The 27,985-nt window shown below is 43.2% G+C and overlaps 1 protein-coding gene across 1 annotated transcript in view; it reads left to right on the plus strand.

Annotated features, from left to right (window-relative positions):
- SLC6A11 (solute carrier family 6 member 11) overlaps positions 1-27,985 on the plus strand; it is a 133,797-nt gene that overhangs the window by 93,075 nt on the left and 12,737 nt on the right. The window contains exons 7-9 of the mRNA XM_042910851.1: positions 6,451-6,554; positions 11,750-11,874; positions 24,937-25,049. Coding sequence (XP_042766785.1) covers positions 6,451-6,554; positions 11,750-11,874; positions 24,937-25,049 — 342 coding nt within the window. The remainder of the gene's footprint in view (positions 1-6,450; positions 6,555-11,749; positions 11,875-24,936; positions 25,050-27,985) is intronic.

The following is a 27,985-nucleotide window of genomic DNA, read 5'->3' on the forward strand; positions in this document are numbered from 1 at the left end:
GCAAATGATATATCAGATAAAGGGTTAATACCCAAGACCTATAAAAAACTTATCAAACTCAACACCCCAAAAAACAAATAATCCAGTGAAGAAATGGGCAAAAGACATGAATAGACAACTTTTCCAAAGAAGACATCCAGATGGCTAACAGACACATGAAAAAATGCTCACCATTACTCATCATCAGGAAAATGCAAATCAAAACCACAATGAGATACTACCTCACACCTGTCAGAATGGCTAGAACCAACAACTCAGGCAACAACAGATATTGGCAAGGATGTGGGGAAAGGGGAACCCTTTTGCACTGTTGGTGGGAATGCAAACTGGTGCAGCCACTCTGGAAAACAGCATGGAGGTTCTTCAAAAAATTAAAAATAGAACTACCCTATGACCTAGCAATCGCACTACTTGGTATTATCCAAAGGATACAGGGTGCTGATTCAGAGGCACACATGCACCCCGGTGTTTATGGCAATACTATTGACAGTAGCCAAAGTATGGAAAGAGCCCAAATGTCCATCAAGTGATGAATGGATAAAGAAAATGTGGTATATATATTCAATGGAATATTACTCAGCATTCAAAGAATGAAATCTTGCCATTTGCAACAACGTGGATGGAACTGGAGTGTATTATGCTAAGAGAGGTAAGTCAGAAAAAGGCAAATATCATATGACTTCACTCATATGTGGAATTTAAGATACAAAACAGATGAACATGAGGGAAGGGAAGCAAAACTAATATAAAAACAGAGAGGGATACAAACCATAAGAGACAAAAACAGAGAACAAACTGAGGGTTGCTGGTGGGATGTTGGGTGGGGGAATGAGCTAAATGGGCAAGGGATATTAAGGAGGACACTTGTTGGAATGAGCACTGGGTATTGTATGTAAGTGATGCATCACTAAATTCTGTTCCTGAAATCATTATTACCCTATATGTTAACTAACTTGGATTTAAACTAAAAAATAAATAAAAAATAGAGAAGAAGGTCAGCCAAAACTAGAGGAATATATGTGGGCCCCAAGCTATAGGTGAATGTGGGAAGGCTTTGGGAAGCTCGAGCATGAGGTCTGGGCCCTGGGAACTCTAAGGACCAAGCAGCTGAGGCTCCATAGCCAGAGAGAACACCACCCTGGGGAGAAACCACTAGAAGCAGAATCCAAATTGAGCAGATCAGTGACACTAGAGGAAACAAAAAGAGAAATTTGGCATAAGAGTAGGGGAAGGGAACAGAGAACAGTAATTTCAGAATGTACTGTCTGCACAGTCATAGTTTTCAAGACTGTTTGATAATAACAGAAGAGGTAACTATGAGGCTAGAAAATCTACCCTGGATCATCTATCCCCCCATTCCTCTACACAAGAAAATCTCCTCCTAAGAGGACAAGAAAATGTGTCTGCCCTACACATGAACAACAGAAAAGAATCATGTCAAATCCCATACAAAGCTATTATAAGAAAAAGAATTGTGAACATAATAGTATTCCTATAGATAATGTATGCATTCCACAGACAAGCCCACAAAACAGCTGAATGCTAAAACTTAATATTTCAAAACAAGCTGAAAGAAATGAAGAACCAACAGGTGTGATAAAACAACAGCATAGGTGAAATTGTTAGAAAGAACATTTGAAAATAAGGCTGACAGGAAGTACTGCTTAAGAAAGGCAAAACATTTTGGGAGGAATAACTAAATAGAAGGACTAAAGAGGTGAATAGACATCATGGGTAATATCATAAGGTAAATAGGGGATGGAAAAGAGGAAAGTAAAAAAAATAAAGTCAGAAATGAAGAGATAATTTAAAGAATAAAAGAAAAAGTGATATAAAAAAAAGATCCAACGTATACATGAGTATGCCAAGAAGAAACCCAAAGCAGTGGAAGAAAATAAATACTAAAAACAATAATTCAGGGATTCTTTTTTCCTGAAATAAAAGAGAAGACTTGAACTTCATCTTGAAAAAGTATATCAGAAGCCTAGGAAAATCAACCCAGACTAGTCAACATTAAGACCTATTCTAATAAAAATGACTGAACGTTAAAGAGAGAGAAAAAAAAAACACCTGAATGTTGGTCATTCAAACAAAAAGAGTTAAGTGAGAAGAATGGATTCAGGCTTTTCTACATTTCACTCTGTGCCAGGGGAAAACTATGCAATGTATTTAAGATGCTCTGGAAAAGAAAAAGAGAACCAAGGATATTATGTGCAGCCATACTGACGTTCAAGTATGAAAGCCATCAGCCAACTATTACGAACATACAAGAAGCCAGGAAATCTTACTTCTCATGAGCCTTGCTTGAGGGACTTACTAGAGAACAGGCTACTGGCAGCCAAACTGACAGGAGAGGTATTATCATAAGGGCTGGAGTAAGCATTAAATTAATAGTCACCTGTAGAGCTCACACTGAATCATGCCTGTCACGGAGACAATATAATATGTAATGGCTGTACATTGTGATCATGCTCTTACGGAACAAAATTTAAAGTTGGGAAACGGTGGAGTATGTATATGGAAGATAGGATAAGTTCACATGTTGCTTTTACCTATCAACTGGAAACCAATGAATATTTCTTCTATTTAGTTGCTAGAGGAAAGGGAAGAAAAATAAACTGAGACTACTGACTAATTTCAATTTCAATATTCCTCATAGTTGGGAAGCAACACACAGTGTCACAAAGAGGGGGGAACTAAGGGAATTGTATAGAGGCATGAATTTGATGGTAACCACCAGAATAACAATGACAGGCATTTTACCTTGGAGATAGGGGAGCAAGAAGGAAAAGTTATTTGAGAAAACATCCCCCTGTCACATGAACCTCCAGACCCAAAATGTCCTCCCCCATCTTTCTTGTCTTTAAAGGTGTGCCTTTAAGCACAACTTCTCTGATTGCCCTAGCACGTTAATTATCCTTCCCCCACCCTCACCACCATCGACCACTCCTAGGTACTGGCTACCTTGTGCTCTGAATGTTTCAGCTTATCTCATCTGCAGACAAAGATGAAGTGCTATATGTAACTGTACAGTATTTCTTTCAGGTTCTGGCACAGGGTTCTGCATACAGAAGGCACTCAGTAAATGCTGGTTTACCAGTAATTCAGGATTGATTGAAGGATTTGGGCTTATATCCCCTGGGCTTTTCTAAGCACTTAATGTTGCTACTAGTCAGAATTCTTTGAGTTTGAAGTGACAGCAATCCAGTTCAAGTTGACTTAAGGAAAAGAGGAATTTGGGGCACCTAGATGGATGGCTCAGTTGGTTGAACGTCTGATTTCGGCTCAGGTCATGATCTCACAGTTCGTGGGTTTGAGCCCTGTGTCAGGCTGTGTGCTGACAGCTCAGAGTCTGGAGCCTGCTTCAGATTCTGTCTCCCTCTCTCTCTCTCTGCCCCTCCCCTGCTTGTGTGCTCTCTCTCTTTCTCTGTCTCTCAAAAATAAATAAGTAAACATTTTTAAAAAGAGAGGAATTTATAGGCCTCTGAAAGTGCAATGTTCTAGGTTAGGCCTCCATTTCAGGCATAACTGGATCCAGGTACTCAAGTCATATCATCAATATCAGTCTTTCTTTGCTCTAAACTCTGTTTTCCTCTGTGTTGGTTTTATTCTCGGGCCGGCTATTCCCTCATGTTCAGTGATGACCCCCAGGAATTACAAGCTTAGCATCTTTAGGAGAAAAGAAGATATCCCATTTGCAGTAGCTTCAGTAAAAGTCCCAGGATTGAGTTTAATTGTCTTGGCTTGCATCATATGCTCATCTCTGAATCAATCACTGTCGTCAAGAGAAATGCTTTGATTGGCCAGGCCTGGGTCATGTGACCATCTCTGAAGCTACCTCCCAATAGAGAAGAGGTGGTTTCCCAAAGGAAAACTGGGGAGCTGTTACCTGAAAGGGGGAGATGGATGCTGGGTGGGCAAAACCAGCAGATGTCTGTTTTAGTGCTGATGTGCTCAATGCACAGACTGCAGGGAAAATTCCCCATAAGTGAAAGTCATTCTTTGGGGGTTACATCTTCAGGGTGTGTGGATAGAAAGCTCTCCGGTGTTTTCAAAGTCACAGAGAGCTTGTTTACCATGTTCTGGGTGGAGAGGAACCAGTGGCCATGGAGCTCAGTCATGATGGACAAACTAGATTTCCCACAAGTCTGGCAGTTTTTCTCAAGCAGTTCTGTACAGTCTGCCAGAGGACAGAAAAGGGGCTGGGTACAGGGACATCTAATTTGCAGAGGCATTATAGGCAAGAGTGAGGTACCAGAGGAGCTGTGCTTGATAGAGTGCCAGGAGTCCCACTGGGTAGCTCCTGTGATCTGGTCTTCGGTTTCCTGGGGCAGCAGCTGTTCTGTGTTTTACCTCTCTGTATGATTTACTACTGGTCTTAGAGATTCAGAGAAAGCACCCCTGCCCGTGGACCCTAGAACTCTCCCTCCTCCAGGCAAAATACCTCTCTTTCCTTCTTGGGGATTTGATGACTCAGTAAGGTCACTACCCTGGATTTGGGTAAAGAAAATCCACTGATGTAGCAAATAGGGGAACTGAGGCAGAGCGGGAGGACTTAAAAATGCATCCATTTCTCTCCTAAATCTTTAACATTTGTGTCTGCACTGGACCCTCCCTATCAACATTTAAGCATCCTTGAGTTTCTACCATTAAAAAAAATTCTCCCTCAATTCCCCTTCCACTACCTATCTTCCAACTCCCTTTGGAGGCAAAATTTCTTGAAAAAGCTCTTGTTATATTCACTCTTTCCATTTCCTCTTCCCCGTGTCTCTGTCCACTCTGTTATACTGGCACCCCTGCTCTACACACACACACACACACACACACACACACACACTTCATGAAAAGGGCTCTCCTTGAGATGCTCATTTAGCTCCAAGACACTCCAGTGAGGGAAAAAATGTATTCATTTCTTAGGTTGAGAAGCAGCCTAAGATTAAGATCTTTAATTTTAATAAGTATTTGCTGAATGATTAACACACTCCAGCAAATCCAGGGTAGAGTGACCTGTACTGTTGTAATCAAATCCCTGAGAGAAGAAATAAGAGATTTTGCCTGGAGAAGGACGAGTTCTAGGATCCAAGGGGCACTGGTGCTTTCTCCAAATCTCTAAAGTGCTACTGCATCGAAGAGGAAGGTGTGGTCTGGATGGCTCCAGAACTAGGAACCTTCAGGAAGGGGGACTTCCTCTCATTTTAAGAAATGTTCTCATGGTCAGAACTCTCTAAAGAAGAAAGGGCCACATCAGGATATAGTGAGTTTCCTGTCACTAGCAGTCATCAAACAGAGACTATTCTAATAGTCAGGAGTACTCAGAAGAGAGTCTTGGGTGGGAGATTATCCCAGAGGACTTCTGAAATTCTGGGATTGGTTAAGTATGTATCTCTAGATGTGGGTCTCCATAGACTTGCCTCTGCCATTCCCAGATGTGTGGTCTTGAATAAATTGCTCAACTTCTCTGTTCCTCACTTTCCTCAGCTATAAATAATAGCACTTACCATGTAGGGATGCTGTGAATATTCAAATGCCCTAATGCTCAAAGGGCTCAGCCCCGGTGCCCAGCACATAACAAGTGCTCAGTAAATGTAGCTAGTATTTGTATTTAGTGCAAAGCCTTGTTCTCTAGATGGCACCCTATTCTCAACCATCAGCGTCATCGGCTGCATTTGGCTTTTAGCTCTGGATTTTCCTTGGAGCTGGGCTCAGAGAGAGCCTGGGGAAACATGTTAGAAAAGCCATTGTAACTCCCGGTGTGCGTCTCATGCTGTCAACAGCAGTTTTTGTCAGAGAGGAGCCTGGAAACTAAGAAAGTAGTTTCCATTAAGTACCACAGAGGAAGCCTAAATGCATCTGTTTTGAAAGGTGAAAGATACAGGTGGGCCTCCCCCTTCTCCTACCCCTTCCCTGCCACCTCTTATGCTCAGATCAGCTATGCAAATATTTTCTCATGGGCAGAATCCTGTGACAGTTTTCTCATGGTAATCTTAATCACAAAGATAAGAAGTCACTCAATTTGGCTTAAATATGACTTGCCTTATGAGCTGGGTCCCAGGAGCTTCCGTTCCGTATCACACAAATCCTCTTGACAATCCTAAGAGGGAAGTTCATTCTCCACTTCGCGGATGAGGAGACTAAGCCTCAGAGAGGTTAAGTAGCTTTTCCAAGGTCACACAAGCTGGAGCAGGGACCTAAACATCCAAATTCTTGCTGTTCAGCGAACTGTTACCCATAACCTCTGGAAGATTCTGGAATTAATTAAGGACATGTATATTTAATGAAGCAGTCCCCAATAACAGAACTTCTAAAACACGTTCCTGAGAAGTTTAGGAAGTTCGTTTATTTCTCCGTCTAGACTTTTTGGATGGTAAGGTGTGGGTGGGGGATTTCAGAGAACAGGGCCATCACTCATCTGACTTCTCTTTATGCTGACCTCTTTGTGCCTTCCTGCAGGTCTGGGTAGATGCTGGGACACAGATCTTTTTCTCCTATGCCATCTGCCTGGGTTGCCTGACTGCTCTGGGAAGTTATAACAATTATAACAACAACTGCTACAGGTGAGCATTTTGTGGCCCTGCCAAACCCCAAACCTCCACCAGACCCCAAGAGCTCCACACTGTCAGGCTAGGTCACATTCGTCTTCCCGCCTTGCAGGGCCAGGACAAGACAGGCAGTCTGTTTCTCGGCCTCTCCCTGCCCCAGGATCAAAGAGCGGGCCACTTGAGGAGCTAGGAAAATAACGAATGTGATCAGAGTGTGTTGCAGACTGAATGTGAATCCACCCCAGGAGTCTTATTCAGGCCCCCATCCCACCCTGTGTGGCAAAGATTTATCCCAGGGCAGGTAAGTGACTTGCCCAAGGTCACATCGCTAGTAAGTGGCAAAACTGGGACTTGAACTCAGGTCTTCTGACAGTGCGGGCTTTGTTCTTCTGCCTTCTATTCAGAACCCTGCTTCTTGCCCCTTCTCACTTGATTTTAGGGTCCTGTCCTGTCCCATCTGGAATGACTAGTGCCCCATCTTACCCCTCGGCCTCCCTGCCTGGCCTCCTGCATGTGCCCACACCCAGAACTGGGAAGGGAATTGCCCAGGTTGGGAGGTGAGCCTGAGGCTGTCTGACCCTGGCTGCCTGGCTTCTCATGCCTGCAGCCTGATTTCTACTGTGAGGCTGAGACCCACCGAGGGCCAGGAACCCACTCAAGGTCACCAAGCAGTGCATGGCAGAAGGGAATTGGCACTCTGGATTCTAGCCAATGGTCTGTTTGCTGAGGTCTTTGTACCCCTGAATTCAACTCCTGGTCATAGTAGGTGGCTCTTCAGGAGACTTGTATTTAATAACCACACAATTTGGTTGCTATGTGGCTCAAGGGAGATCGTGCATTTGAAAGAACTTTTGGCATGATAAAAGTCCCTCCCATGTTATCCCCATCTTTGAGATGGGGAAAGAGAGGCTCACGGAAGTGACCCCCATCAGCTGTACACAGTAGAGCCTGGACTCTGCCTGAGGTCTCCCATTTTTCCATCCCAGGGCCCTGCCACATCTCTCTGAAAGCTAGCTTTGTGATTGCTTTATTAACCCATTCATTAAAACCATGTGCATTGCGTGTCTGCTGAGTGCAAGACACCAGCATTGGTACCTTAGGAGATAACACACAGGAATGGCACAGCCTCGGTCTACAGATTTTGTAAGTTGGGGAAATGGAGGCACTGAGGAAGTGAAAGTGGCCAGGTCCAGCATGCTGTAAGGAAAAGCAATTGTGGAATCCAGTGTGCCATTAGGCAGCAAGTTCTGTTGTTCCTGAGGGCCCTTGGGCAGAGAGGTATTGGGTATGGCTGGGCAGAAGGATGCTGGAGAGGCAGAAGACCACGCCAGGTTGTCCATACGATCCTTTCTACCTTCCAGGCGTTCGTGGGGAGGTGGGTGTTGGGGGTGAGAGGCAAAGCACTCTGTCAGCCACAATGCAAAACAGTAACCATGGACAGGAAGAGAAAGGCACGGGGCAGGGAGAACAGCATGGCAGTCCTCTGGTCGGGGTTGAGTGTGAGCCACTTGGGATGTTGGAGAAGAATGCTGTCTGCACACAGCTGTCACCATGCCAGCGTGACTACTGACTTAGACCAGCCCTCTGTGCAGGACACTGCAGAAATCACTTGGCCACTGCCCGGCTGTCAGCTCCATGAGGACACAAGCTAGTTCTTGTTGGCCACCATCCCTTGAGCCTACTACAGTGCTGCCCAGTGTGTCAGGAAGCAGGGAAGGAGCCATCTGTTACACAGATGAGGAAACTGAGGCCCCCAAATAAGTCACTTGCTCATGTTCATTATTACCAGTGGTGGAACGTGGCGTTGAACTCAGGGCTTTCTAGTTCCTGCTTCCTATTCCTCAGCAACAGGGATGGCCAGTTCTTTCCCAACATCTGTAGCTGACAAGGATTTGGCCAAGACTGCCCTGTCTTCGGGCCGTGTCCTACAACCGTCTCCCCCACTGAGCGTGTGGCTAAGATATGCTGGCCACGACAGATCTCTTCTGCTGTCCCATCCAAGAGGCAGCAGAAGAAAGAAAATCCCCCAGGGGATGTTGCAACATCTGAAGGCCCATTTTACTTCCATTTCTCTGCGAACAGGTCTTCCCAACTCAGAGGGAGTAAATTAGTACCCTCCCTTCTGACAGCCTAATAGCTTCTGGAGGTCTTCAAAGCCCAGCTCAGCTCCTGCCAACTTTAAAGCGCTTGTTACATAAGCTTTTCACCTAGAAGGTGCCCTGCAGGAAGGAATTAGAGGGATGGGAAATGCAGCAAACCAGGCGGGGAAAATCCTCACTTCAGAACAGGCTGCTAAGCTCCTTCTGCTTAAAAGGTGTGAGTGCTCTGAGGGCCAAGGGGTGGGATGCAGGGCTGGAAGGGACCTCAGGTCTGCTTAGTGCTTCTCTGTCCTTCTGTGGCATGAGGAACTCACTCAAGAGTTCCCTGGGGACAGATGGGGAGTTTGCAATAAGGGATATTTGTTTTTCAACAACCATATGAGTGCCCACAGATACCTGTCCACAAGTCAGGATCTGAAAGTCTTAATTCTTAGGGGGCATTGTTTTTGTGTAGCTCCTGGAAAAAGCATGGGTTTTAGCATCTGAGACAAATGGACACACATCCCAACCTCATCCCAAGATGCCCCTGAGACCTTGAGTAGGTGATTCTCCTCCCTGAGCCTCAAGATTCAGTGACACAATGTTCAAGAAACCATAGCACAGGACTAGGTACATTGCAGATTCAAATTATACAGGAGATTTCCAGAATAGAGAGGATATAGAGAAAGTGCTTTCCTCAGGACCCCCTTATTTCCCACTGTTTGATAAGGCAGGGTCAGGAAATAGGCATGAAGAGCAGTTTTACCCCAACCGTAGGGATAAATCTCTCCTTACCTTGACTGAGCTGTATTTCCTTTTAAGAGGAGAGAAATCTGGGATGCCTGGGTGGCTCAGTCGGTTGAGCATCTGACTTCAGCTCAGGTCATGATCTAATGGTTCGGTTCATGGGTTTGAGTCCCACATCAGGCTCTCTGCTGTCAGTGCAGAGCCCACTTGGAATCTTCTGTCTCCCTCTCTCTCTGCCCCTCTTTATCTCTCTGTCTCTCTCTCTGTCTCTCTCTCTCATAAATAAATAAACAAACAGACAGACATTTAAAAAAAAGAGGAGAGATATCAGGCTTGCAGATTGTCTTCAGGTCTGCCAGCCCAGCCTACATCCACAGTGCCAGAAGAGTTATTTAAAGAGACCTGTAATCAGTCACTGACTGCTACAGTAATGCTGTGTAACAAACATCCCCATGATCTCAGTGGTTTAACATGACAAGCATTTGCTTTTATTACTCTCAAGTCTCCTGGACAACTGGGCAAGCTCTCCCGCAGGCTGTGAATTGGTTGGATTCAGCCCCAGGACCCAGGGCAGGCTCAAGTCTGCTTCATGTGTGTACATCGTGGGGTGCAGACTATGAGGACGGCAGCTCCCCTGGGGCAGTTCCTCTCATGGCAAGTCACAGAAGGCATAAAGGGCAAGTTCAATCACCTAAGTGTTATCTGAAGCCTCTGTTTGTATCACATCTGCTAATATCCTGTGACCAAAGAAAGTCATGTGGCTAAGCCCAAAGTCAGTGGGGAAGCATACTTGAACCCAAGGAAGAAGGTAGGGGGAGATGACTACTTGCTGGAAAATTACATAATTTGTCATAAGGCCCAAGAAACCCTGTTCTTAAGCACTTTGTCCCATGGGGAGGTCAGGTCCAGAGAGAAGATACTGCAGGGGGAAGTAGGGCCCACGTCTCCTGACCCCCAGGGTAATGCCTACTCCAATGTGCCCTTGATTCTCAGAGTCATTGCAAGGCAGCTGGGTGTCACAAGTCACCAACATTAGTGTAGCCCTTGGTTACATTACAAAAGGCAGGCTGTCTGGAGAAGAGGAGGTGAGAGCCCTGCTGTGTTCTTGAGTCGAGCACTCTGTCCTGGATATGGCATTTGAAGAGGGGCTGGGCCAGCTGGAGTGGATTACAGATCACAAGCCGGATGAACAACTGGTAAAGGAACTGGGGCAGTTAACTGAGGGAACCGAAAACCCAAAGGGGATATCGGGCCACTATCTTCAGATCTGCCAAAGCTGAAGGAGCTGCAGGCGGTTAGGGAGGGCAGAACTAAAACTCACCAGAGAAGGCTGGTTTTGGTTGAACACACACGAGGAAGTTCTTACTGCTGTAGGCAGCACTAGCTGGCCGGCCATGGGAAAGCACCATGGGACGAGGGGACTAGACCTGCTAGGGTGTGACCAGAGGCAGCCCACCAGCACCACCACAGGGACGCCCCAGGTGCATCGTACCCCAGACAAATGGCTGGACAGGCCACTTGGGAGCTCCTCCCTGTAAAATGGGGCATCGCGCGTGTCATAAGCCTAACTTCCTGGCACATGCTGGCAGCAGCTGAGATCCGGGGAGGCCGATTCCCTGACTTGGCCCCGTGAGGATGCAGTGCCTGAGGTAGGAGAGGCCGGGGCTTGAGGGTTCTGTTTTCATCTTGACAAAACCCAGTCGTTTGTACTCCGATTTCTCCTGGTTGCAGCTTTATGCTGGTGCTTCTTTACTGGTAAGCCCCTCCCAAGGGCAAGAGACAGTCACTGCTCCTGTAATCCCTCCATGCGGGATCCAACCTGGGAGGGGCTGCTGCCTCATAGGGACTTCAGTGAGGCCAGTGAGGCTCCGCTCCAGTAAACAGCCTGGCAAGAAGCTTGACCTTTGGGGAGGGTGTTTCCTCCTGAAGCTGCTGGGAGCTGCCAGTGTAAAGTCTGTGGATGCTCCCCTGAGAAGGAGCCATTTCTCAGAGGCCTCTCCGGCCCTCCTTGGGCTCCCAGGGCTCCTCTGTCATTTCCCTGGTTTTGTTTCCTTCTGGGGATTTGGAGGAGTGTTGCTTTGTCTCCAACTATGTTCTCACTAGGGCATTTTCTCACTTGCCAGCCTTTCTTCCTTCCCATCCCTCTTCCATGCGTCTGGTTCATGACCCACCTTATCTTCTAAAAATGCAGGAGAAGCTGTGTGACTGTGAGCCAGCCACCTAACCTCTCTGAACCACCAGGGCTTCATCAGGCAAATGGGGCTGTCTGTGCCCACCCTGCCCTGCCTGCCCCACAGGATTGGCGGTGGTGCTCACACAGAATGTTCACGCAGGGCACCTGTTCCGCCCACTCTGACCTCAGCCCCTCTCGCTGCTTCCCCACAGGGACTGCATCATGCTGTGTTGCCTGAACAGTGGCACCAGCTTTGTGGCTGGCTTTGCCATCTTCTCAGTCCTGGGCTTCATGGCATACGAGCAGGGGGTGCCCATTGCCGAGGTGGCAGAGTCAGGTAAGTTCGCCAAAGGCGAGGGAGGCCTCGGGTGATTGAAGGTCATAGCACAAGTATGATCTGCCTCCTCAGCTCATTCTCCTCCTGGATTCAGGTCTTAGGAGGTGGCCCGCCATCCATCCTCAAACCAGGATCACAGGAGAAAAACCTTGACACCTCCTCATTTCCATATCCAAGACGTCCTCGGGTTGTATAGCTTCTGCCTCCTCAGTGTTGCTCCACTTCATGTACTTTCCCCCAGCTACACTGTCTCCCCACCAGCCCAGACCACCATCACCGCTCACCTGGATGATCGCAGGAACCTTCCACAGGCCTCCTAGCCTCCACTATTGCCCCTTCTATTCCATGTGTAGATTGATTTCTTTCAAAATGCAGATCTGAGTATGTCCATCTCTGGTGAAAAGCTCTTCTTTACTTCTCATAGTAGTGGATTCTAAGCATGGCCCCAAGGCCCCGTGTTGCCCAGCCTTTGTAGCCTCACCCCCAACATCATCCCCCCCCGTGCTCATGCTGCCCCACTGCAGTGATCTGCTTTTGCAACGTCACTTGCTCCCTCCCACCACAGGGTCTTTGCACATACCGTTCTCTCTGCTTAGAGAACCTCTCTCCCTTTCCCTCTTTTAGATGTAGAATCACTGAGTGTGACATTCTTAAGTATAGATAGATGTGTTTGTATCAAACACACTACAAGCAGAGTTATTGTTGCTGAGGCGATGACACAAAATGGTGAATTTACATGGTTGTGATTCACAATCTACATGGTGTTTGAATTCTAGGAAAATGTGTGTTAAAAAGTATGAAAATAGTTTGTGTTCTCATGACAAATGGTTAGGTTCTAAACTCAGTTAAGTCTAAATAAGTTTTTCACCTACAAGAATGTGTAGTAGAACAGTTTGTCAAGAGCAGCACAGGTTGCTTAGCCTTTCTGGCCTCCATCTACTCAGTGCAAGTCATGCCCCCATTTATTGTGACCACCCCCAAGCACTTGTGGGAGCCACATTGCCTCTGGAAAATGTTGGTCCACAGTATCCTTTTTATGTGGCACACATAGATCAGGAATCACCCCTCTAACCCACCAAGCTGGGCAAGGTGGTGGATATGGACATCAGAGCAGGAACGTGGTTGCAAAGCTTTGCTCCGTGACCACTCAGGGTACACCTTCCTCTGGATAATGTATGTCAGAGAGTGAGAGAGAGAGAGAGAGAGAGAGAGAGAGAGGACAGACAGACCATCCCTGCTGAAATCAGGATGCCAGAGCTAGCCTAGAGGATATTAATCTGACCAAAGCTCTCACTCATCAAGTGCTTACTCTGTAAAGAAGCTACCCCTGTTTTACAGATAAGGAAGCTGAGGCTCAGAGAGGTGAAGTCACTCAACCAAGATTACACAAGCTGGAAGGGACAGGGCTGGGATTTAATACAGGCCCTCTGGCTCCAGAGCCCATGCTCTGACCATGCCATCCTACTGCCCACTGTGGGCACCTGACCCTTGACCAAACACCCATGCTCCTTCCTGGCATCAAACCACAGACAGCCCTGTAAGGAAAGAGTGTTACCTTCTATATGGGAGCACTGCCCACTCCAAGAATTCAGTCCCTCCTCTATAAAATGAATGTCCTAATTTCTGCCTTAGGTGTGCAGCGGGATAAGATATCTGCAGCATTATGTTTTCTCTTTTTGTCATTATTTCCATTTTATAGATGGAGTTCAGAGAGGATTCATAGAAAGGAAAAGAGCCAACTAAAAATAAATTTTATTATTTTTTTTTCTAATTTCAAATTGAAAGCATATTCATGTTAGAAAATGGAAATCTTAACAAAGGAAAAACGCTGCACTCCAAATCAAACAACATTTTGGGTTTTTCCTGTCATGGCATTTTCCATGCCTACATATCCATATGTGTGTTGATGGAAATCAGATCAAATTACCCCTGGTATTCAGTAGACTACATTTCCCCCTTCACAATAAAGCATGAGGAACTTTGTGCCTCAGTAAACAGAGATCTCAATCAAGAGTTTTCATGGCTCTGTGGTATTCCACTGGATGGATGGACCATAATGGATTTACTGTGTCTCATTTGTCAGGCTCTGGGGTGGTTGTGTTTCATAGTCTACCTCATGAAATTCTCACAGCACCTCTGCAGGGTAGGCTTTGTCTGGGCTTCCACTCGTGGCTGTACAGAACAGGCTCTGCACAACTGCAGGGGGCACTGTTCACATAAACAGCCCTAGGTTTTACCATGCCCATTGAGATATGGACCCCGTACCTCAGAGCCTCAAGTGGTTCACCCAAGGTCACATAGCTCATAGGTGTTACAACCTGGCTCTAGCCTTTTCTGGCTCACCTTCCTGTGTTGCTCCTGGTATCCAGCCGGTAAATCTGCTCTGTGCCCTTGGTTGGGCATATGGGTCAGGCTAAGATTCTCCTTGGGAACATCTGCCATATGGAGAAATTGCAAGTTTTAAGTGAGTGTGTATCCACCTCACCTTGCTCGGAAGGACCTGGGCTTGCTTTCTGATGAGTGATTTTTGGAAAATACCTAATTAGATGGCAGAATGCTCAATGGGATGTCCCAGAATACCTGGAAACTGAGCCAGAAAGGCAACATATACTTCTCACAGGACTCAGATTTTGTCATGCTATGATCCCAAGCCCTTACCCACATGTTCCTTGGTCTGTTTCTGTGATACTTTCTGTGAGATACCCTCTCCTGGAGGTTGAGATTTTAGACAGCTTATAATTGGGTCTTGCTTTTTTATTCAGTCTGATTATCTATGTCTTTTAATTGGAGTATCTGTCTCTTTTCATTTCATAATTATTGATGTGGTTAAGTCCTGAATTCTATTTTGAGACAGAAAATGTCAGAATGATCATCAGAAGTGGAAAGAGTCAGATGTGTGGTGGCAGGATTAAGTAATATGTTGCTAACTCCAGATAGACTTTAATGAGTTATGGGTGCATATTGTTGGCTAACTGCTTAGAAAATAATAATAGGAGGTAGAGCTACAAAGCTTAGATGAAATACAATTGGGCATTTCAAAATATTGATCAGCCCAAAAGAAGGCAATAAAAACACAACAGAGTAAACAAAAAAACAAAACCTACAAAATTCAGAAGGGACAAAAGTAAAACAAATATGAAATGGTAAAATTACACCCAACTATATCAATAATTATATTAAGTGCAAATGAGCCAAATACTCCAAGTAAAAGGCAGAGATTATCAGACTGAGTAAAAGAGCAAGACTCAACTATAAGCTTTCGACAAGAGATGCTTTAAATTTAAAGACACAGATAACGTGTAACACAAAGTGAAAAGATAATACCATGTAAACAACAAACATAAGAAAAGTGGCTTTGCTATATTAATATTAGAGTAGACTTCAAGTCAAAGAGTATTACTAGAGATAATGGGGAGCACACTTCATAATGTTTATAAAAGGAGCAGTTCATTTATAAGATAGCTAATCCTTAATGTGTTGGTACTTAATGCCAGGGATTTTAAAAACATGAAGCAGTGGTGCCTGGGTGGCTCAGTTGGTTGAGTGTATGATTCTTGATTTTGGCTCGGGTCATGATCTCACAGTTCGTGGGTCTGCACCCTGCATCAGGCTCCATGCTGACATGGAGAATCCCTGCCTGGGATTCTCCCTTTCTTTGTGCCCCCCTCCCCATCTCTCAAAATAAATAAATAAACTTTTAAAAATACAATACATGAAGCAAAAACTGACAAACTAAAAGTAAAAATAGACAAACTCACAATCAGTGGGAGATTTTAACACCCCTTGTTCATTAATGTTAAAACAACTATACAAAATATTAATAAAGACATAGAGATCTGAATACTGTCAAACAACTTAGCTTAATTGACATTTATAAAACACTGCAAGGAACAACTGCAAAGTACAGTTCTTTTCAAATGAACATGAAATATTCACCAAGATAGGATATAAATTGGGCCATAAATTAAATCTCAATAGGTTTCAAAAGATTGAAATTACAAGGTATATTCTCTGACTACCACTGAATTATGAATCCATAATGAAAATATACCTAGAAAATCCTTAAGTATGTGTAAATTAAGCAACATGTTTCTAAATTTCCCATGAGCCAAAGAAGACAGTATTTCAAACTGAATGGTAGTGAAAACATATCAAAACTTGTGGGATACAGTTAAAGTACTTACAGGGAAATTTATAACTTTAAAGCCTAATTAGAAAGAAGGATTTAAAGTAAAAAATTAAAGTTTCTATCTGAAGAAGCTGAAAAAAAGAAGTATAAATTAAAACCAAAGTAAGTATAAACAAAGAAATAATAAAGGGAAGACATACCCACAATAAAATTCCAAAGCCAAATTTGGTATTAAACAACAAAATTTATAATCCCCTAGTAAGACTAATCAAGGAAAAAAAATGAGAGAAAACACAAATTACTAATATCAGGAATGAAAGAAGAGGGATGAAGTTCTACAGACATTAAAAATGAGAATAGGAAATATTATGAACAACTTCAAGCTAATATATTTGATAATGTAGATTAAATGGAAAATTCCTTTAAAAATATAATTTACTCAAAATGACTCAAGAAGAAATAGAAACACTGAATAGCTCTATACTTTTTAAAAGACATTGGATTCATATCAAAAACCTTTCTACCAAGAAAACTTGAAGCCCTGATGGTTTCACTGGTGAAATCTACCGAACATGTAAGAAAAAAATAATACCAATCTTACATGGGTCTTTTAAAAATTAGAGTATGTTAGACCTCTGAATATCTGAGGACTATGAGAGCTGTATAGCTACTTGTATCCTAATTTCCTTCCTGAACAAGAAAAAAAAACAAGAAGGGAAAATATATTTTATACAAAACCATGCCCCTGCATAACTCAAAGACAGAAAATATTAAAGCTACAGATAACCGTAACAAAAATAAAAAATACCAATCTCAGTGCATAATCCCTTCTGCTACCACCTGCACCCTCACAGCTGGTAAGGCTTTGTGATGAACAAAAGCAAACTGAGAAAAACTATGGGGGAAACAGAAGACAGGCTGGTGAAGGGACCTAAGAGTGATTTGGAGCAATCCCCAGAAAGATTAAATTCACTGTAAGTCTGAAAAACCTGGAAAAGATCCAGACAGATCCCTGAGCAGGGACAACAGAGAAGGGATTCAATGTGTAATTCAAGGAACAGAGGCCATTTAAAGGAACCAGGACAATTTAAAGGAGACACCACTTGAAACACAGAACTTCTGGGAGAGAAAAAGGCAAAAAGAAAAGGAGAAGCACCCTTTGACGATTCGATGGTGAAGGGAAAACCAAAAAAAGGAGATAAAATAAAGTCCTGAAAAACCAAAGAGAACCATTAAATCAGGGTGTGGGAAGGGGAGATCACCCTTCCCCACCCTCAAAACAAAAAGCTGCTAAAGTACCTGGACTTTGCCATACTGACAAAAGAGGGCACTATTAAGTTGGGAATATTATAAAATACCCACAAACATGAACATGAGAAAAGTCAAGTCCATACAGAGCTACTGCAGAAAATCAGGAATAGAAACTCCCCACATATCAATGACCATGAAACCAACCATGACATAGAGGAAAATTGTAAGTCAACACTCCAGACAGAATTAAATATATCCAAAGAAGCATCTGAGGATGTGAGAAAAACAAACAAAAACCTTGAACCTGGAATTTTAAAACTACCAGATAGGAGAAGAGGGCACAGGAATGAATGAAGAGAAAGTTAATTGAACTCAGGGGGGAAGAAATGAGAAAAAAGATAAGGCCAAGTTATCTCAGAAATGAAGAATAAATTACAAATGTCCACTGGAGAATGGTCTCAATAAAGGGGCATTTTATTATTTTTTATTAAAATTTTTTAAATGTTTATTTATTTTTGAGAGACAGAGACAGAGACAAAGTGTGAGTGGGCGACGGGCAGAGAGGGTGGGAGACACAGAATCCGAAGCAGGCTCCAGGCTCCGAGCCACCAGCACAGAACCTGACGCGGGGCTCAAACTCACAAACCGCGAGATCATGACCTGAGCTGAAGTCAGATGCTTAACCGACTGAACCACTCAGGCGAATAAAGGGACATTTTAAAAAGGAAGGAAAACAACCAGATGAATGAAAATGACATAAAGAAGTAAAAACGATCCCACCAAAAACTAGAAATGGAAGACCAGCAGAGAAGAAGATATTCACATTATAGGGTCCCTGAAGAAGAAAAATAAAACAATGGAACAGCGATAATATTTAAAACTATAATCCAAGAAGACTCTTCAGAAACAGAAAAAGAGCTCAATCTACACATTGAAAGGACTTCTCAGGTACTAATGAAAATTAACCCAGGTTGATCAACTCCAAGACATTCTGGTAAAGATATTAGCTTTCAAAGATAAAGATAAAATCCTCAAGGCTTCCAGGCAAAAAAGATTAAATAACTTAAAAGGGCAAAAGACTTAGACTGGTATCATAGTTTTCAAAACCAACATACAAAGAAAGGCAACTATGAAACAGTATCTTTTTTTTTTTTTTTTAATTTACAAAAAGAAGTGTGAATCAAGGCTATGGAAAATGTCGAGGTTATAGGAAAACCATATTAAGCAGAACTTTGAGACTTCTACACTCATAAGTCCTTTGGAGGAATCTACTATGGGGTGAGCTTCATCCAACCCAGGAATAACTAGGAAAACTTAGAAAAAAGACTGATGGTAAGCATTCAAAAATATGTAAGTACACATCTAAGACCAAAACGAAGGTAGGGAAGAAGATAGATGAGTAATATAGAAATATGCTGTGTACTGTTAACAGAGTTGAAATCATCAACCTAAAAGATGGAGAGAGAAGGCAAAAGGAAAACAGAAAAGCTCATTGTTGTGTAGACCATAAATGGTGTCAAATGATATGGGTGGGGGGGGTGTGGGCAGACCTGGAAAGCCAGGCAGTAAAGGTTTAAATAAAATTATAAGGGTCTAAGGGCATTTTTAAAAGATGTAATAAGTATAAAGATAACCACTAGAACAAAAACATAAACCTTCCTAAATACCAAAAAACATTTATAAATAAAAGAACAAAGAATACATGACTCCTAGAGAAACATAACAAATATTTAAAAATACACATAACCACCAAGTATTTTGTCAAAATTAAGACTGATCATATCAATAAATGTGAGTAGCCTTAATTCATCCATTCATTAAAAGAAAAAGACTTTCAGGGCACCTGGGTGGCTCAGTCAGTTAGGCGTCTGACTTTGGCTCAGGTCATGCTATCACAGCTTGTGGGTTCAAGCCCCATTTTGGGCTCTGTGCTGACAGCTTAGAGCCTGGAGCCTGCTTTGGATTCTGTGTCTCTCCCTCTTTTTCTGCCCCTCCCTTCTCTCTCTCTCTCTCTCAAAAAAATAAACATTAAAAAAGAAAAGAAAAAGATTTTCAATTTGGCTCACAAAACATGACCTATATATATGCTGTATATAAGAGATATATACATGCTGTATATAAGAGATACACCTAAAACAAAGTGATTCATAAAAGCTAAAAATAAGGGAATAGACAATGACAGCAATATCAGGGAAAGTAGAATTCAAGCCCCAAAGCACTAAGCATTACAAAGGACATTTTTTAAATGGTAAAAACTATAATTCATAATAAAGATACAGCAACATAAAAATATATGCACCAAATAATACAGCAATAACCTTTATGAAGCAAAACTGCAGGAGGTACAAGGAGACACAGATAGAAATAAACTGATAATAAGAGAAAACTATACTAAAAACACATCGATAAAAGTGAAAAAATGAAAATTAATTACATTAAGAAGAACAACAGCAAAGTGAACTAAAAGAAAGCACAGGAAAGGAAATAATAAAAATAAAAGCAGGAAGGAGTGAAATAATTATAGGTAGATAATTACAAACAGTAGATCTAATTAAAATTCTGGGTTTTTAAAAATATACAAGTTACCAAACGGCCAAGAATAAAAGAACTTACCAAGAGTGAAATAAGAAATGATAAAGGGGAAATAACCATTGAAGTGGAAGACATTTATATGGTAAGCAGAATAAGTCAGAGAAAGATAAATATATGATTTCACTCATTGGTGGAATTTAAGAAGCAAAACAGATGAACATAGGGGAAAGGAAGGAAAAAGAAGGTAAAAAGAGAGAGGGAGGTAAACCATAAGGGGACTCTTCAATACAGAGAACACATCTGAGTTGCTGGAGGAGAGGTGGGGGGGAGGGATGGGCTAAATGGGTGATGGACATTAAGGAAGGCACTTGTTGGGATGAGCCCTATGTGTAAGTGATGAATCACTAAATTCTACTCCTGAAATCTTTATTACACTATATGTTAACTAACTTGGATTTAAATAAAATTTAAAAATTAAAAAAAAAAAATCACAAGAGCCTGCTTTGTAGTCTTCTCAACACATAAATTTGAAAAATTAGATAAAATGAATATTTTCCTGGGAAAAAACAGATTGCCACAATTGACCACATTTGATTTAGAAAACCTAAGCCAATTTCCATAGAAGGAAAAAAGTTATTGAGTAACTACCCTACCAACAAAACAAAACAAAACAAAAAGCAACACTAGGCCCAGATGGCTTCTCAGATAATTCTATCAAACCTTCAAGTATCCAGGGCACCTGGTTGGCTCAGTTGGTTAAGTGTCCGACTGTTGATTTTGGTTCAGGTCATGATCTCACAGTTCATGAGATCAAGCCCCATGTAAGGCTCTGTGCTGACAGTGCAGGGACTGCTTGGAGTTCTCTCTCTCTCCCTTCCTTTCTTCCCCTCCCCCAATCACACTCCCCCCTCCCTCTCTGTCTCTAAATAAATAAATAAACACAACAACAACAAAAACTTCAAGCACCAGATAATCCCAGTGCTCTATAAATTATTCCAGAGGGAAAGAAAAGGAACATTTATATGAAGCATGAGTAACATTGATACCTACACCAAATAGACAATGCAAACAAACAAAATATCACTCATGCATAGTGATGTAAAAATAGTAAATACAATATTAGCAAATCCAAATACAAACCATTAGAATCCAAAATCACATTTAAAAAGGTAATATACCTAAACAACAAAAAAATGTAAAAAAAAATAAATAAAGCGGGGGCGCCTGGGTGGCTCAGTCGGTTGGGTAGCCGACTACAGCTCAGATCATGATCTCGCAGTTTGTGAGGTCGAGCCCTGCGTCGGGCTCTGTCCTAAGAGCTCAGAGCCTGGAGCCTGCTTCCGATTCTGTGGCTCCCTCTCTCTCTGCCCCTTCCCTGCTTGTTCGCTCTCTGTCTTTCTTTCTCTCAAAAATAATAATTAAAAAAAATTTTTAAAAAGAAGGTAATCCAAGTAGGATTTACTCCAGGAATAATGCAAGATTGGTGTAATGCTAGGAAATCCAGTAATATCATACATCCTATTAATAGCCCAAATGAAATAAATTATAAAATTATCTTCATATATACTAAAAAAGTCTTTGAAAAAATACAGTAGTCATTCACAATATAAAAATAATCAAGTAAATGGAAATTTATGAGCATTTTTTAAAGGATAAATGTGTGTGTAAGTTTAAAAAGCAAATATACCTACCCATTGTATAAGAAAGAAGGAGATGTAAGAAAGTATGTCTGCTCATTTGTGCAAAAGAAATATGGAAAGGATAAACTAAAAAATGAAGAGAATGGTTACCTATAGGGCATGAGTGGACAGGAATAGAAAGAAGGGTGGAATTAAGTAAAGATGAAAAGGAAAAAATACTTCTTAGTATATTTCTATTAGTTCTGACTCTTAGAGAACCACAGTAACAGTAACGTTTCACATAGCACCCAAAATAAACAGTTCCTTTTTTTGAGTGGAATTAAAATGGAATACAAACAGTAAAAAATGAACCTAACTGCATTACAAATAAAAAAAAATGTAACCATACTGAAGAGAATGGGTAAGAAAAGACCAAATCTAAGTAAATTTCTGGACACAGTATTTTGACTGGACACTATAAGGCTAAAAACAAAAATCACTGTACTGTTCTCTTGTTAGTACAGGAGTGCGGGTTTGCAATTCTGTAACTATTGTACGTGTATGTGGGGACTGAACAAACAAGTCAATAGGGATCATTAGAGACAGAATTTTCACTGAGGAAGAAGTTACACATAAAGAATATGGAGAAGCTATAGTGATCTGTATTAGAATTGGAGGTATCAGGATGGACTCGTGGGTTTAAAATATATGCAGTTAGATATAGAAACATATGTGTGTGTGTGTATGTGTAGATAGACATACATATGTCTCCTAGCTTTGTGTGCTGAGAGGGCCTGCAAGAAATGATATTCCAGTAGCAACGAACATACCCAGAAGCCAGATCTTGATTTCTGAACACCATTTTTCAATTAAAGGAACTCAGGCTTTTTGGAGAAACAGTTGATTCTAGTGCTGGAGCAAGACATGATAAGCTGAAACATTTAGTAGTGCCAGAAAGTAAGGAAGTACTCAGAAAAAGGACGGAGGCATGTCATAGGGACACAGGAACCAAACTGAAGAAGCTAATAATGATAGTATTGGATTGTAATCTGTAGAATAAACTGAATACCCGGGAGTCCACATTGAAATAAATAAAAATTGAATAAATGAGTGTGAAGGAACACTCTTTCTTACAGAAGAATTCTAATTGATAAATGTAGAAGAAATGAAGAAAAGAAACCCACTAGGCAAACCCCAAAGGAGTTATTGTTGCAAGATCTACCAATGGATACTAAAATCAGTGGGTAAAAGTTCTACTTGAAACAGGATAGTTTCATAATCTCAAAGTATCCTCACCAAGATATTTATCAGTTATAAAGGGAAACACAGTAACTTTACACTGGAGAAAACTGGCATTCACCAACCTAACCAAGTAATCAGGGTAAACATTACCAGTACTAAAGTTTACAGATATCATGTGCCCCTTTAACCTGATGCACTGAGAAGAACACAGCATCACTTCTGTGATGTTCTTGCCAAAAAAAAAAAAAAAAAATGCATAACCTTAAAAAAATTGTATAACCTCTGTTTAATAATGAGAAAACATCAGACAAACTCATACAGAGGAACATTCCACAAAAGAATAACCAGTACTCGTTGAAATGTCAAGGTCATGAAAGAGAAGATTGGGAAACTATTGCAAATTTGGAGGAGAGTAAAGAAATACAATCATGAAGTATGGTGTGGAATCCTGAATTAGATACTAGAATAGGAAAAAAGGACATGAGAAAAACTGGTAGATTAAAAAAAAAGGTCTGTGGTTATTCCACAAATGTTAATTTCCTAGCCATTAAATATTGAATGCTTGCCCCTAAAATCAGAAATAAAGCAAGGCTGTATGCTGTTTCTGCTTTTATGCCATATGGTACTAGAATTTCTAGACAGTGCAATAAAGCAAGAAAAATAAATAAAAATAATTAAGATTGGAAAGGAAGGATCAAAATTGTATTTACTCATAAACAGCATGATTGACCACATAGAAAATTGTAAGAAAGTCACACACAAAAATTAATAAGTGAACTTAGTATTGCCATGGGATAAAAGGACAATAAACAAAAACCTATTGTATTTTTAATATGCTAGCAACAAACAAGTGGAAATTTTAAAACTTCTGTTCTTCACAAGATACCATTAAGAAAATGACAAGGCAAGCCACAGAGTAGGAGGAAATACTAATCATCCTTCTCTGATAAGGGATTTATATCCCAAATATATCAGGAATTCTCACAACTCAAGAAAAGGGAGACAACCCAGTAAAAAAAAATGGGCAAAATCAACAAGGACTTCACAAAAGAAGGCGTTTGAGCAGACAACAAAGCTACGTGAAGATACTCCACATCTGATAACATCAGGTGTTGCTAAGGTTGTGGAGCCACTGGAACCCTCCAATATTACTGGTAGAAATATAAAATGACAGCTACTTTGGAAATCTGTTTGGCATTTCTTAGAAAGTTAAAGATATGTTACCATATGACCCAGCAATTCCACTCCTAAATAGGATGGGCAAAGCTAATATAAGGTGGAAAAAAAATCAGATCAATGGTTGCCTGGAGCTAAGACAGAGAATGGGGATAGAGAGACCACAGAGGGGCCCAATGGGGCAATAGAAATGTTCCCCATCTTGAATGCAGGTATCTGGGTATATACACTTCACAACTCACTGAAGTTGTACAATTAAAATGAGTGCTTATTATAGGTAAGTTAGACTTTAATAATGTTGCTTTTAAGAACAAATATAATAATCAGTTAATGTTTACTGAGTATTTATTTTAAGTGCTTTCCATATTCTGCATCATCTTATTGAATTTTCAAAACCATTTCGTTAGGTAGGACTTTATCATCCCCATTTTTCAGCTGAGGAGACAGATACAGATCACAATAAAGAATAAGCATTTGAACCCAGGCCGTCTGCCTGTAGAACCTGTGCCCTTGACCACTGTGCTACAGGGCTAGAATATCAGGTATCTCTCCCTCGATATTAATAAAGTTCATCCTCAGGACGTGCTAACCAAGCTCTTTATTTGGAGCAGCCAAAATAAGTGAGTATAGACACAGGAAATGAAGGGAAGAAGCAAAGGAAGGGGCAGCCTGGGGTAAGCTATTCTTGCTACCCATTTGGAATCACCTGGTGCCTGGTCCTTGACCCACCCTAGACTGACCCAATTAGAATCTGTGAGGTGGGCCTGAGAACCCGCATTTTAATAAGCCACCATCCCCATGTCTGCCCCAGTGAGAACAGTAGAGACAGGTCTATGCAGGGGAAAGTCTGTGTGTCAGACCAACCTGGGTTTGAATCCTGACCCCTGCTGACCCTTGCGTACCTTTCTATGCCTCAGCTTGCTCATCCCTGCAATGGGCATCAAAATAGTACCAACAGCTTAGGAGGGTGGCTGGGAAATTTACCTGATTTGAGGGAGAATGAGGCATAGTACCCAGCACAAAGGGGGCACTCAATATATGATGGATTCAAATAACAACTGAATGAGGGACCAAGCTCCACCCAGCACCTTTCTCTCTCTCCTTCCTCTCTAGGCCCCGGCCTGGCCTTTATTGCTTACCCCAAGGCTGTCACCATGATGCCTCTCTCCCCACTGTGGGCTGCCTTGTTCTTCATGATGCTGATATTCTTGGGCCTGGACAGCCAGGTAAGGGGGAGAACCCAGGCTGGGAGGGCAGGGAGGCCAGACACTGCACTTGGGAGCAGCTGAGGGGCCTGATTGCCACCTCTGGGTACTGCTTGTCAGGGCCCTGCTTGCTGTCCCCATGTGGTCTCCTCTCAGCACCCCCTTCCAGGCGGTCTCCTCGGTCACCCCCAGATGCACCTGTATGGGTCCCTCCACGTCTTCCCAAACATACTTTCCCTTACCCAGAATTCCCAACTCCCAATAAAAAATTTTTTTTTAATTGTTAAATACTTCCATTTGGTGAAAATATTTCTGCCTAGTAGCACCACTTAGCAAGCGGGAAGAAATTCTCAGAGAGAGGCTTATAGTTAATGGCATATCTGAGGGCTCTGTCCCAGTCAAATCGTGGGGGACACAGGAACACAGAAAAGTACCTTCTTCCTTCCTTCTTCTCGGTGTTACGGCCCCCCAAGGCATTCCAGGATGCCACAAGGGTCCTCAGTACCACCACCAGCTCCCACTCACCCCACATCCCACCCGTCTGCTCTCTTCTCATTGTTGCTAATAGGGCTCCCCCCACCCACCCTGCACTTGGCAGCCTGCCTTCCTCAGTGAAGGGTGTATAGTTAGAACTAGCAATTTATCTGTGGACGTTTTCCGTTTTCTCCTCATGAAGGCATGCATTTAATCTCACCCTGTAAAACTCACCCCAGCCTGCACTCCCAGCCCTCCTCTAGTCCTCTCCTCGGCTTTCCAGCCAGACCCCCATGGCCTCCAGTCACTCTCCACTCGATGAAATCCACCCTTTTGCCTGCTGTTCCAGCACAGCGGGCTTTCCTGTGAGCCCCAGTGAACATCTTCTACCCAAGGCTGGAGGCTGTGCTGTCAGCCTCTGCGGCAAGGTGCTATGCCCCACCCATGACCTTGTGCAAGTCACTTAGCACCCAGACCTCATGGCCGGTGTGTCTGTCAACCCGGCCAAGTCCGATCTCCTCCCCCCCCCCCCCCCCCCCCCCCCGGATGATTTCTCAGAAACTGCAAAGCTGAGCTGCTGAAGCACCAGGTGTTCCTGCTGATAATCTTCCCTTCTATTGTTGAGGGCCGAGGCCTCGGGAGGGATTGGCAGCTTGTGCGTGACAGTGACTGTCCTGCAGTGGGAGGTGGGGGACGGGGGCCTCAGCTCTGTGAGTCCCTGGGGGTGTTGAGCAGAGCCAGCACTTGGGCTGAGACACTGTGCTAGCAAGGGAGACCCGGGGGCCCAGCGGGCAGGTGGTGATCTGCTCACCCCCGTGTGTGCTGTGCTATGCTGGGACCACATCCTCTGTTCTTTGTCACAATAACCACATGGACCGAGGGCCCTTGTGTCATCCCCATTTTGCAGATGAAGAAACTGAGGCCGTGTGACTAGCTGGGACATGCACCCAGGTTTTTGTGCCTCTTAGCTACCGCATGCTCTGATGTCTCTTCAGTTTGGGTCCTGGATAAACAGCCTTCCCTGAATTGCATCTCCTTCCTTCCCTGGGGACCCCGGAGAAAGGATGAGTGCAGCCAGCCTTACTGTAGAGACAGGGTAGCCTGGAGGCTAGGAGCCTGGGCTTTGGGGTCAAACAGCGCTGGGTGTGAGTCCCAGCTCCATGACTTTCACTAGCTGTGTTCCTCTGGGCTAGTCACTTCACCTCTCTGTGCTTCAGTCCCCTGCACAGTGAAGTTGGAAATACCTTTTCTGAGGGGGTAGAAACGAAAAGTAGAAAGGATATGGGGCCAAGAAATGGCCCCAGGGAAGGGGGTATCTCAACATGGTGACCAGTAAAAGAATTATTTACTCTTTTTGCTGCCCTCCCTCTTGGCAGTCCAGCATAGTGGTTAAAGCCCAGTCTGTAGAACAAGATTGCCTGCTTCCTACCTAGGCTGTATCACTGAATACCTCTGTGACCTCAGGCAGGTGGCCTACCCCCTATGCTTACACATCCTCACTTATGAAACAGGGATAATAATAGTACCATAAAGATTAAATAAATTAGTATCTGTTAAATGCTTAGAATAGAGCCTGGCTCACCATAAGTACCATGCATTTGCCATTATTTATTATTATTATGAATTTATCATCCTTTTCTGAGGCCTTTCCTCTGTGGCACTGGAAAGAGATGAAAATCCAGGGTCCCACCTTGTAAGGGGACAGATATAAGCAAGCACAGGACCCATGAGGTGAAGCAGAGGTGGGGGGGCTGGGGTAGAGGAGAGGAAAGGTCTGTTCTGCCCAAGTTGGGGGCAAGAAGGAGCAGTCAGGAAAAGGCTTATGCAGGAGATCTGCCCATGGTCTGGAAGAACCCAGGGAGGAGGGTGACTGTGTGTTGGGATATTTGGGCTGGGTGTTGATGGTTGAGTAGGAATAGAAGTGACACCGTGCGTCTGGCCCTGTCTCAGCATGGTGGGATACAGACAGGGGCTCAAGTTGTGTTGTCTTGAGCCTGCCCGGTCTGGCCGGGCCCAGAGTCTCCCACAGCACAAACACAAGAGCTGGGTGTTGGCTCGCCTCTGATTGCTCTCCATGCATCAGAGGAGTGCTTGCCCAGCAGAAGCAAAGGACAGGGGAACTGTCACAGTCCTAGAGAATGAGGAAATCAAGCTCTGCCTGCAGACACTGACCAGAGCCTGCCACTACCAAAGCACTCACTCTCAGGATAGGTACAGAGACGCCTATCTTGCCTCCCAGACAGCGTCTCACTTAAGTAGTCGACCCCAGAACAGGGCCCAGCACGTAGGCTCCTGATAGGAAATATGGGGGAGAAGGAGTACTAGCTTTGGAGTCAGAGACCCCAGTTCAAGTCCTGACTCTGCCGCTTCCTTGCTGAGTGACCTTGGGCAGGTTACTTCCCCTCTCGGAGTTTCAGGGTCCCCATCTGTTCCATGCCCTTGCTGAAGTTCTATTAAGTGCTGGGATAGTTGTTATTCTCAGG

This window comes from Panthera leo, chromosome A2 (genome assembly GCF_018350215.1).
Source record: "Panthera leo isolate Ple1 chromosome A2, P.leo_Ple1_pat1.1, whole genome shotgun sequence".
Taxonomy (NCBI): Eukaryota; Metazoa; Chordata; class Mammalia; order Carnivora; family Felidae; genus Panthera; species Panthera leo.